A 12,422-nucleotide genomic window follows, 5' to 3' on the forward strand; every position below is an offset into this window, starting at 1 on the left:
TTCTGGAATTGTACATACATACATAAACCTGCGTAGTTTAGTTATTAATGGTATCGTGCTTTCCAGGATTCTGTAGATCAATACAATATTTACATGCTCTCTAATTAAACACTAGTAATCCATGGATATGAAAATCTATAAATATGCAAGTTAGGAATGTTCATACGTATAACACCTTTAGCCAAAATGTACATAATATGAAAATTCGGTGGCATCCGTTAAATGCATAACTCGCATCATCTTTATAAACAACTTAGTCTAGACGAAGGACAAACCTAATTTTTGAAATTCGGATGCGTAACTAGGAAATAATACAATTTGAAAATTACCTAATTTAATCATTGCTTAACATTGCGAGGTATGTAAATAGGCATTTGTGAATATTTGTACGCCCAATTTTTTAACCAAATTTAAAAATAAATTACTAATTTATCTAGTTATGCAATAAAAACTAGGGATATGCAAATATATACAGTTAAAAGGAAAAGAAGAAACAAGAGGATTAAAAAAAAACACATAAGAAAACAAAAACAAACATAACCACAGATGTTACCAGATCATTACTAGGCTGTGTAAGCATATGACTCTACCGGAACGGTAAATAATTATTACGGATTGATAATACCAGAAGAGTAGTAAATTCATGGCATCGCAGTAAAAACTCAAGGTATGGCTCCAATAGTGCCTAGTTGTATCTTTACCAACTAGTAATAACCCTGTTAATAAACTTTATTACTACTGTGTAACAACTCCATTTACCTCTCGGTAAATGTCATTGGTTACTAACCAATGACATTTACCGAGAGATTAAAATCTAACCAATGGTTAGATTTTAATACCAGTTTGCTAGCTAGAGTGTGCTTGTGTATCCTGCCAATTATCTATGATGAAATTTGCTACCACCACTGGTCTAACTGCCTCTATCTACATATTTATGATTAGCCGAATTTTGCATACGTACATACATGCATAAAGTATAAACATACATACATACATATGTATTTGATTCCTTCAAACTCTTACTATCTGAATAATAAATCATACATAAATGAGATATTAAAGCGTACTTTTTAAGTCCTATTCAAATATATTCAAAATAAAGCAATTCGAGCAAAGTTAAATAATTCAAGACGTTTTCCTTACAAGGTCTACCCCAATTAGAGTTGTATTTACAATGCGTAAGGCATTAATGTGTCGAGCACTGCATAAATGTCTCGGGCATACATACATATTACATACATATTTACCGACATTAATTTAAATAAGGGACCATACAGATACCCATCAATGCCAAAATTATGTATGTATGTACATGGGTATTACTACAACACAATTCGCAAAAATTAAGCAAATCCCACAAAAATTAACTTGTATAAGAGGTCGAAATGTCATTTAAGAATAGACAAATTTCTTTAGACCAATATTTTTAGTCGCTTCTGCAGGCTCCGCCGAGGACGGCGGCGAACTCTTCAAAATGCCAACTCGCCTAGCTTATCAAGCATTATCTTTAACGTTTACCATGAATTCGTACCTATCCAGAACTCCGATTGAATTCGACGGGAAAAAGAGACGATTCAAGTACACAAAAATCACGCGGGAAAACATTCCCCGTTATGCGCCATGGTTAAGCGCAATCTTTTTCTTGTTTTACTTCCTCAGCATTGGATGCGCCTGGTACGTGATTTTGCGTCAAATTGTCAAACCCAATCCGCGGATTAAAGTCAAGCAGATCTTTGGGTACGTAATGATGAATACGGCGGGAACGATAGTGATCGGGGCGACGATATACGTTCTGAAAAGTGGAGAAGAAGCCGTTCAACGGATAAACTGGTTGGTGCGCCGATACGAAGAGATGTTCCCGGAAGACGGTAGGTAAATAGGTTAAGGTGCTAGTGGATGACTGGATGATGGGCTATTGATTTTTCATCTCACCTTACCCCTATTCAAATTTCTAAAATGGCCACAATTTCACAAGGTTCAAGGAAAATCAAACTGTTCTCACTTTTAAGTCAGGAAAGTAGTACATTTAAAAATGTAAAAAAATAATTTTTGAAATTGCAAACCATGTCCTTTAAATAAATTAGTAAATTAGTGTTTCGCCCAAAAATCTATTCTTGAAATACAGTAAACCGTCAATGTGTCATCCGACTCCATGGTAATAACTTATGAATAACACGTCTGCCCCACACTTCTCTCGCCACAATGATTTTCATACCGCGGTTAAAAATATGATTTGAATGCTGACTACCAAAGAAGCTGGTTACGTAATATTTTGTGTCTTTTCAGGCGTAGATGTTCCGTCAGCTTATCCGATCTGGAGGTTAAACAATGGCGAACTTGACACCTTTGGCGTGGCTGTCTTCGCCATGCTGGGCCCCCTTCCGGTGGTCCCCTTCTTGGCAACGGTATTCGGAATGATGGAGAACTTGGACGTGTACCAATACGTGTTGCAAGACGTCATACCCGCCAAGGTGTTTAACAACCTCTGGACTCAAATTGTGCTCAGGTCCATCTCCGCCATTATGATTTACGACGGTTTTGCGGAAAGCGCGAGAATCTTGGCCGTAATGGGAATGCTGGTGATAGCTCCGACCCAATTGATTGTCAGGATCGTTAGGGGATTGTCGCGTAGAGATATTGGAGAAACTGGGTAAATCCAAGTTATTTATACATTTAATTTGCATGGCCTTGGGATTAATGAAAGTGCGATTAATGATTAGGATTAGGGATTCATTTAAACAAGTTGGGGATTGTGGATTGAGATTAAGCCGTACATAAGTTTCCCTCGGTGTTGAGATTAATTTCGGATTAGAAAACAAAAGGAAATGCATAAAATACATATACATGGTTCACCCTTTGTATTGTACTTGCTGATTTAGGGATTTTCCGTTAGATGGCGCTGATTTGTTGCATTTCTTGCAAGAAATTATGCACTTTCTCGGAGTGATTTCCTTCTTGTGTTTCTTTTATACCGGAAGCACTTAAAATTGGACCAATTAATATGAAATGTCCACAAATAATGTCACGCATAAATGCGGATTTTTCAGACCCCCTTGTCCCGTGTTACACCCCTTTTTCCACCTATGGCACAAATCGTCTCTCTCTCACACACCCTCCCATAATTTATGACATAATTTATGTACATCCCCTTATTTCAATTATTCTCTAGTCGCATCGGTGATCATCCTATCAAGCAAATTCAACAAATTTACTCGGACTACGCCCAATTGAAAATCATTGAAGTCTCATTCCACGGATTTGAGGCGACTCTTGCCTTTGAGCTTATCGAGTGTGGAATCTGGCTCGCTGCTGCGGCTCTCTTTGCAACGCTGAAATTGCATCAAGTATTTCCACTGGGATTTTACGTCATGTTTCCATTCTTCGCATTTGCCATTTTGGGCATCTCACAACAATTGATACCCGTCTGCTCAAGCATGCATGAAAATTCGGTGAAAGCCTTGACCAAGTGGACGGCGCAGGTAAGTTCGGGAGGAAATGGGGCATTCGACAAGAAATATTTTAGGAAGAAATTCCGACCGTTACGCCCCCTCAGGATTGTCGCGGGATTTCGGGGCTTCATAATTTTTGTGATGGATAAATCGATGAAAACCTACTTTCTGCAGAGCATATTGGATAATACGATTAATTTGTTGATTAGCCTACCTGAATTGGAGACGAGTCAGGTGAGTTTTCAGGTATAGTTGGCAGATACAGATAATTGCACAAAAATGTATGAAGTTGATTGACAGTTTCCTGCGATATTTGAATTTTGCGCTTATGTAAATAATCTGTAATATACATAGACATATTAACTGCCACATTAATAAATAAAACTATGGCATTGTACACACATATATATGTATGTATCTACAAAGCTGAACAACAAAGTCGGCTTATTTTCTACTCTTAAGTTTCATCAGTTATTATATACTTAGTATGTATGAAAATGAATTGCAAAATATGTACTCCGTCCGTGATGCAGGATAAATAATGAGGAAATGCACGGAGGCCTTGGGAACATTTTAAAATCCGTCAATTCCTCAAACTTACAAACTTCTATCAAATTTCATAATGTTTCTATTGCAAATTAGGGTATACATTTTGGAAAACTAACTCTGATCAAGGACTTCGTTTTAATTCGGTAAAGTTTGTATATAAAATTATTTTCGAAAACTTACAGATTTTATTAAAGTTATCAATGATTGTAAATTGCCTCAAATAAATGTTCACAAAGAATATTTCCCAATAGTAGTAATAATTTTTTTGTGTGTTTTCTCACATGTGATTAATTTTTTCGGCTTTAACTTATAAATACTAAATTTGCACCATGGATGTAATGCACATGTTTAAATATAATAGGTTATTGCTGATTTTTTTAAAATTTATTGATCTTAAACACAATTTATGTAGGTTTTCAGTTAGTTTTATTTTTCATTAACATTGTTGTCACATTTTCGTAAGTTACTAACGCAAGTTGAAAATAGCCGCTTGGCATTTCTAGATAAATAATAAAATAAATTAAAAAAATCTAAATCTGAAATATTTAACCCTTAATAAATCTTGGCTTACGTTAATTGTCAAAATGGCTGCATCCATTTGGGCATCGTTTCCGAAAGCGGTTTTCAGACAGGATGCGTACTGTTTGATTTCGCATAATTGGTAAGGAATACATTATATATTTACTCAATATTTTCATAAATATTCAGAAATTTTAGTATGGAAAATTACGCTCGGAAGTCGGAGAGGATTTCTACAGGCGACATCAACATGAACCTTCGTGTCTAACGGAGTTCCAAAGATGGATTGTTGGCAGGAAACAAACTTTTGCTTATCGGCGGCCTAAAATTTTCAAAATTTCCAAAAACTATTTTGGTATCAAACATATTCCCTCGGAATTTTAACTAAATTTACCGCAAGTTGGTCGTAACAGCCGAAAAATCGGGCAGCAATGGGATCAGAATGATCTCCCGGGCAGTAGCAAAGGCTCTTGACGATTCTCAGCGTGGAGACTAAATCCGAACCGATTGCTGCCGAAGAAGCCGCGATAAGACCGAAGGTCAAAAGGATGACGGAAAATGCCTTCATTTTGAAAACTGGAAACTTGGGAATTTTGAGGAGTTTGGGATAGTTAGAAAATGTAACGGCTGTGATGTGATGATCGAGTTGTAGAGATACCGTCGGTTTTATACAGTTTTATGACGTACATAGTTTCTCATCAAAGGAGGATTTGGTCAATTGAACTATTCGTTTGAATAGCAAACAGATGTGCAAATTTATAATTGTTACTTCAATATTTGCCGATTATGTACATATCTAGATCACGCCTAAAACACGCCTTTTAAGCTAATACACAATTGCATGGATACAGATTCCTTAAAAAATTAATTATGTTTGAAGGTGAATTAAACGTTCCCTCTTGACTTTTTAGGGAACGTTCATGAAATACATAACGCAACGGGGGTGGTGTCTTGATGTCAACTTGCGTCACATGTTAAAAATGGGGTGAAACCCGTTAAAAGGAGGATGGAGGGTAGAAAATTTCCAGTTTTGAGTTAGATATTTTATCAACTTTCTTTTAGGCCTATAGCTTTTGACCCAGTCTAGATTTGAAACTTGCATAAGAAATACAACAGCCAGCAAATCATGTAGGATGCAAATATATAAGTGCATATAAGTGAATTTATATATACACTTCATGAGGAAATCTAGCACTTTTATATTTCCGGATGCTCATGTATCTACGTAAAAACTCAAATAGTAGCCGTTGCTCAAATAGTAGCCGTGCTCAAATAGTAGCCCTGCATTTTTTCATAATTATATAAATAGTGACCTTGCCCAAATAGTAGCCCTGCCCGAATAGTAGCTTTTATCGAATTATAGCTGTGGATCAACTTAACCACACATCTCCTAGCCAGCAGGGTATTCCGACCCAGGGTTTTATTGGGTTGGGTTTTTTGGGTTTTAATGGGTTTTAATGGGTTGTTAATGAATAAAACCCAACGGGTTTTACCATGTTAAATGGGTTTTATTTGGGTTTTAATGGGTTTTATTTGGGTTTTAATGGGTTTTATTAGGGTTTTAATGGGTTTTAACTGTGTTTTAGCTTAAAACTATATTCTAAAAGCTGAAAACAGCTGTCATACATTAAATGTCATACGAGTTCCTCTTTGACTTCCAACCGTGCACAACGTGTCTCCCTCTCGCTCTGCATCTGGATTCTCTTCCATCTGGGTCGCTGGTGTGCCAGGGCTAGTAAAGTGTGTCCTAAGGCCTCTACGCCATGTGAGCCTCGTCCACTCACACCCCCCACCTACGTGCCTGGTGACACCCCCTGCCACACCCGTCCCAGCAACGACAAGCTGAGCCATCAGGCGAAGATGGATCTCACCGGACTCTGTGCACGGGAGGATCTACGCCTTAGAGGAGCTCCCCCAGGTAAGACCTTTGTTTGATAAATTGGGGTGGTGAACATGTGGGGGTGGTCGACGGAAGAGTGAGTGTGCGCAGTGCTGGTGGGGGCGGCTGGGCTAGGTCTACGGGGTTCCCATGACTTTGTCATGTGCTGCGATGGGAGGGGTTAGTTTGTGGGGTGTATCATGGCCCCTTTATGGGGTCACTTAGGCCGAACCCTGAAATGGGTCCTTGGTTAGTTTGTGGTCCATGAATGCTCCACTCCAGCCTAATACCCGTCGTGTCCCTGCCAGCACGGCGCCTACTCATTTGGATGTCACCATTTTCCGATATGCAAATCGCTTATAATCTCTGTCATTCACTGGTCGAACCTGGGTTTACAGGTAGTCAGGGCCGAATGGTGAACTGGGCAACTTTTCCAGTTCAGGTAGAGGTTTTCCAGACTGGCCACCATAGTCTGGTTTTCCCTCTACTCCCCTGACTACTATCACTACTATCACAATTATTAAAATCAAAAATTTGACTAAAATATGTAACTAAATGTGATTGTGACTTGCAAGAGCTACTGGCTATTTATGCAATAAAGATACATACATACATACATACATACATACATACATACATACATACATACATACATTAAATGTCATACATTAAATGATCTGGCTAGTAGCCAGATCATTTAAGTAATTCAATTATAGTTCAGTTTAATCGCAATTACATACAAAAAATCGAAATAAACACGAAATTTGGCTCATCGAAGAAATGGATTAAGAGCAGGTTTAAACAGTAGAATTGTCATAGCTCCGATTCTAGGGGAGAAATTGGTGCTCTTATTAACATTTAATTTGAGCCTGATTATGGAAACAAAATTCAATAGCTGTGTGCAAATAGTAGCCGTACATCTTTCCGTCATTTAATAAATAGTGACCCTGCCCAAATAGTAGCCTTGCTCAAATAGTAGCCGGGTCCCAGACACCAATTTTGTAAGTAGTAGCCCCCGGCTACTATTTGAGTTTTTACGGTATTTACAAAACTTTAGGAAAAATATGTATTCCTTAGTCATATGCAAAATTTAAAAAAAGTTTGTTAATGATTTTTCGATAATGCATTATTTTTTATGTACATTTTGTGTTTACATAGCCATGAATGATTGAAAACTATGCAAATGCTTACTCTGCATCAGTGATGAGATTTTTGCCCCTCGTCCTCATTTTTGAGTGAGGGGGAGGAGTAAAGAGGGGGAGTAGCTAGTGTTTTTGCTCCAAAATGAGGGGAGAGGAGGGGAGGACTAAAAAGTTGAGGAATTAGTGAGGAGAGGGGAGGACGAGGATTAAAAATTTGAGGAGTTAGTGAGGGGAGGGGAGGAGGAGGACTAAAAATTTGAGGAATTAATGAGGAGAGGGGAGGACGAGGACTAAAAATTTGAGGAGTTAGTGAGGGGAGGGGAGGAGGAGGACTAAAAATTTGAGGAATTAATGAGGAGAGGGGAGGACGAGGACTAAAAATTTGAGGAGTTAGTGAGGGGAGGACGAGGAGTAGAAATTTGAGGAGTCGATGAGGGGATAAGAGGACGAGGAGTAAATTACTCCTCGTCCTCTTTACTCCTCTTACTCCGAGTAAAAGGAGGGAGTAAGACACAGATATATACATATACTACTGTCCGCTCTGTGACTGTCCGTCTATCTGTCTGTCTTTATCCACGATAACTTTAGAACAGATTCAAATTTCGCCATGCGGTGTTCGCGACGTGTTTCTAATTTTGAAGTACGGATGAGTTCGAAGATGGGCGTCGTAGATCATAAAGTCACGGCGCTACGGTGATGACATAAACGGTCTAAGATGTCGAATTTTTTATTTTGACCGTTTTAGACTTATTTTTAGACGGGGATTTCAAAAATCGCCATCATTTCGACGTGTGACGATACCATGACCGTGTAGATGTCGCCCAAGTCGAAAATTGTTGAATTTTTCGTCTCGACCGTTTTAGACGTAGTTTTGAGCGGGGATTTCAAAAATCGACGGTTTTGTCATTTCACGACCCTATGAGGAGTAGAAATTTGAGGAACTGGTAAAGGGAGGGGAGGGTGAGGACTAAAAATTTGAGGAGTTAGTGAGGGGAGGAGAGGAGGAGGACTACAAATTTGAGGAGTTAGTGAGGGGAGGAGAGGAGGAGGACTACAAATTTGAGGAATGGGTGAGGGGAGGGGAGGATGAGGACTTAAAGTTTGAGGAATGGGTGAGGGGAGGGGAGGATGAGGACTTAAAATTTGAGGAATGGGTGAGGGGAGGGGAGGGTGAGGAGCTGATCAAAAGTCCCAACTCTGCTCTGCATACATGCATACCTATATACCTGTCCTCTTTACCACCCTCAAAAATGGTGTCATTCGAAAGATAATCACAAGGGCTTCAACTTTAGTCCTTATCACTTATGCTCTCCGGCCACACCCAAGGCCTGTGGGAGTGATTAAAGTTTGCATCAATTTCGTACAAATAAATATTGATGCAAACTTTAACCACTTCCACAGGCCTTGGGTGTGGCCGGAGAGCATAAGTGATAAGGACTAAAGTTGAAGCCCTTGATATTATCTTTCGAATGACACCATTTTTGAGGGGGGTAAAGAGGACACATTTGTCGTCCATGTGACCTGTGACCTTCAAGGTCATGACCTGAGACCTTACATCAACATTTTCTTACAAGTTCGTATTTTATATAAATTTTGGAAGCAACTTCAAAAATACGAACCCTTATGATTGCTCCCACGTGGGGTTTGAGTCATGTAGTACGTGAACGACCAAAATTTGGGGGTTGCTTCGTTGCATTAGGGTTGAGAGGCGCGACAGGCCTGTATGTACTATCCCCGTACTTAGGCTTTGCACCTCATTTGCATAAATCTCAATAGCCCATTTTCGGCGATACGAGCTTTCCATGTTGAATAAACTCTATGGCTCTCGCGAATGCGTTAAAATATGCAAATGAGGTGCAAGGGCTGAGTGCGAGGATAGTATGTTAGGATATGTAATCTCAAATGCATGTCAATATGCAAAGATTGGTTTGCATTTTGAAAAATTATTTTCTGACAATTCGACCAAAACATGAAGGTTTCCGTATTGCAAATGTATTTCTATTTTAAAGCTGTCTAGGTTGATGGAGATGATGGTGAAAAGAGCACATTTGTGTATGTCTTATACTTATACATATGTAAGGAAATTGTACGGTTCTATGCATCTCACAAATATAAATTGGTGGTTAACTATGCAGTTTTGCATTATAGTTTTTTGCACTTGTGTTTATTCCTGATTACATTTAGATACTTCTAAAATTACAAGGTGTTCGTAATTTGTTTGTCAAAATAATATTTCTTAATTGATCCGGTCGAAATTGTCTCATTTCATTCCAAAAATTGCACCTTGGCATTTCTAAGAACAAAGAAAGATAACTTTAAGCAAGACGTACTTAATTAGAACATACATTTTTAAAATGCTAAACAAATTTTGCAAAACTTACGTTAATCGTCAGAACGGAAGCGTCCATCTTGGCGTCATCGTTGAACGAGGTCTTCAAGCATTTGGCGTACTGTTGAATTAAATACATACAAAAATATAGTTCGAACCTAAGTCTTTTTAAGGAAAATGGACACACACAAATGATATGATCAATTCAAATGGTAACCAAATCAACTTAAAAATCAACCATATGCTTTAGGTATGATTATTTGTTTACCTCTGGGAGCAACAGTGGATTCTTGCAGGCCACATCGATATGCTCCTCGGTGTCCAAATCTACCCCAAAAGTAGACCACTGGCATACCGTGAAGATTTCTTTCTCGTCAGCCTGTTAAACCAAACGAATAATTGAGACCGTTAGGTTTGTATGGTTAGTTTTTTATCCAGTGTACACATCGAGACAATTCACGAAGGACTTAGTAATTCGTAAAATCCGTAGGCTTCGTAAAATAATTTTACAAACTTGTACAAAAAAAGGAGACGCCCTTGATCTAAGCAAGTTGACAAAAATTTGAAATTCGCCCTAGAAATGTTTGTAAAAATTTTGTAAAAGTTTGTAGGTTTACAGAATTTGCGGATTTTGCAATGTCACCACGGACTGGGTGGATTGCCTCAATATCTGTTAAACGGCGGTCGCAAGATGTGCATAACTCTGCCACTTTCTGGCATAATTCGTTATGGCGAATTTTAACCATTTCGGCTACACTTCGTTACAAAACTTGGTAGCAAATAACTGCTAATTTCAAATGTCTTTACCGGGATGAGGTTGTAACAGTCGGCAAACCGTTTGGCGATCGGGTCGGAATGGTCTCCGGGGAAGTAGCAGAGTTTATTGACAATTCTCAACGTGGAGATCAAATCGGACCCAATCTCTCCGAGGGCGGATGACATGGCGACAAGTGCCAAGATGGAAACTGCGGTGGCTAATTTCATTTTAATGCAGGGTTCGAGTTTGAACTGAGGTGAAAATTATTATTTAGAACAGAGTGACTTTAAAGTAGAAATGTTTCTCGGTTTTATACGAGTTGGTATGGACGTCAATTGTGACATTGTTATGCAATTCGGGATTATTGAAACACCTGGACGAAATTGTGTGCATGTAAAAATTGCTAATCAAGGTTATACTGTACAAATGTACAATATTTGGTTAACTGAAAAATACAAAGCCTTAATGTTATGCAAATGTTGACTTGCAACAATTAATCTGCACTGGATAAAGCAATATACACTGTTAGAAATCCAGTATTTACTCTACCAAAGTGGTACAGATATATATGTAGGCAATACATTGTAGTAATAGCTCGCTATTAAAGTTTTACCATATCAGTAGCAAATTTTTATGGACGAATATAATTTTAATACCAAGCAGTAGCAATTTTGATACCGAAAAATCAATACATATATTAGATTTATTCCTATAAACATACACACATAGATTTGTATGCGTTGCACGTGGTCAGGGAATGATTTTTCATCAAATTAGCATATAATCTTTATTTATTAAACGGTTTAATTTAAACCGCATGTACCATGTTTTACACCATGAACTTGTGGTTGGAATTTGTGTAGGGCAGAATTTTGGGTTCGAAAAGTGTATGTACATACATATTTAGCTAAGAGGTCCGGTTAGTAAAAATTAAATCTGCTGAATCCGGATCAAGTAGGATTTGATTTTTGTGGTTTATTGCGAATGAATGGAAAGAGCGGTGTGAAGGTGACGCAATCCTTTCTAATATCGTAAAGTAAAAACTCTAAAGCCCGTAAAGTTCAAAATTATCATAAAATTGTGCAATGTTTTCGGAAAAAAAAAATTTCATGTATAAGTTATAATCTAAACACCCTTATACATATATTTATGCTCCGTTACATACATACGTGCTAAGAGAGTTGAAGGACGTCTTTATTTTAAAAAATTATAGAACCGTTATTACTAAAATTGCGAAGTTTGTACGTTGCTACATTAACTGCTACATTATTAAAGGACCTTCATGGAAATGCTTTGTCTGTGAGTCTGTCCTTATCCAAAATTCTAACTAAAATTCTAATTAATTCAAAATTTCTGCAAAGAAAGCGTCATAATTATAAATAAACCGTAGTAACGTTAGAAGTAGCTCACCCTGTAATAATGATTTGGTTATAACTTGCCCCAAAGGTGGAGAAAAATGCAACAAAATAGATACATAATTTTTTGCAATTATGCACCAATGGTGCAGAAAAATCCAACAAAGTGGATCAATAATTTTTATGCAATGTTGCACCAATGGTGCAGAAAAATTAAACAAAGTGGATCAATAATTTTTATGCAATGTTGCACCAATGGTGCAGAAAAATTACACAAAATAGATGAATAATCATTATGCATCGAGAAGACCCCAAAACTTGTGCATCACTGGTGCAGAATTACCTACCAACGATCAACGATAATTTTCAAAAATTTATGTCAAAATTGTCTAATAAAATCCGCTGACTAGTATGCATTATTGGTGCGTTATGCATCAAAGCCC

The 12,422-nt window shown here is 37.9% G+C and overlaps 2 protein-coding genes across 2 annotated transcripts; both read right to left on the reverse strand.

Annotated features, from left to right (window-relative positions):
• Positions 1 to 4,363: 4,363 nt before the first annotated feature.
• LOC110841669 lies at positions 4,364 to 5,168 on the reverse strand. The gene is made up of 4 exons (XM_022087358.2): positions 4,912 to 5,168; positions 4,729 to 4,839; positions 4,570 to 4,638; positions 4,364 to 4,497 (listed from the first exon to the last, which is right to left on the reverse strand). The coding sequence occupies exons 1-4, from the start codon at positions 5,083 to 5,085 to the stop codon at positions 4,465 to 4,467; spliced, it is 387 nt and encodes a 128-aa protein (XP_021943050.1). The 5' UTR covers positions 5,086 to 5,168; the 3' UTR covers positions 4,364 to 4,464.
• Positions 5,169 to 9,674: 4,506 nt separating this feature from the next.
• On the reverse strand, positions 9,675 to 10,920 carry LOC110841589. The gene is made up of 4 exons (XM_022087276.2): positions 10,675 to 10,920; positions 10,136 to 10,246; positions 9,920 to 9,988; positions 9,675 to 9,831 (listed from the first exon to the last, which is right to left on the reverse strand). The coding sequence occupies exons 1-4, from the start codon at positions 10,849 to 10,851 to the stop codon at positions 9,799 to 9,801; spliced, it is 390 nt and encodes a 129-aa protein (XP_021942968.1). The 5' UTR covers positions 10,852 to 10,920; the 3' UTR covers positions 9,675 to 9,798.
• Between the last annotated feature and the right edge of the window lie 1,502 nt (positions 10,921 to 12,422).

The sequence above is a fragment of the Folsomia candida genome, unplaced genomic scaffold (assembly GCF_002217175.1).
Source record: "Folsomia candida strain VU population unplaced genomic scaffold, ASM221717v1 Fcan01_Sc001, whole genome shotgun sequence".
Taxonomy (NCBI): domain Eukaryota; kingdom Metazoa; phylum Arthropoda; class Collembola; order Entomobryomorpha; family Isotomidae; genus Folsomia; species Folsomia candida.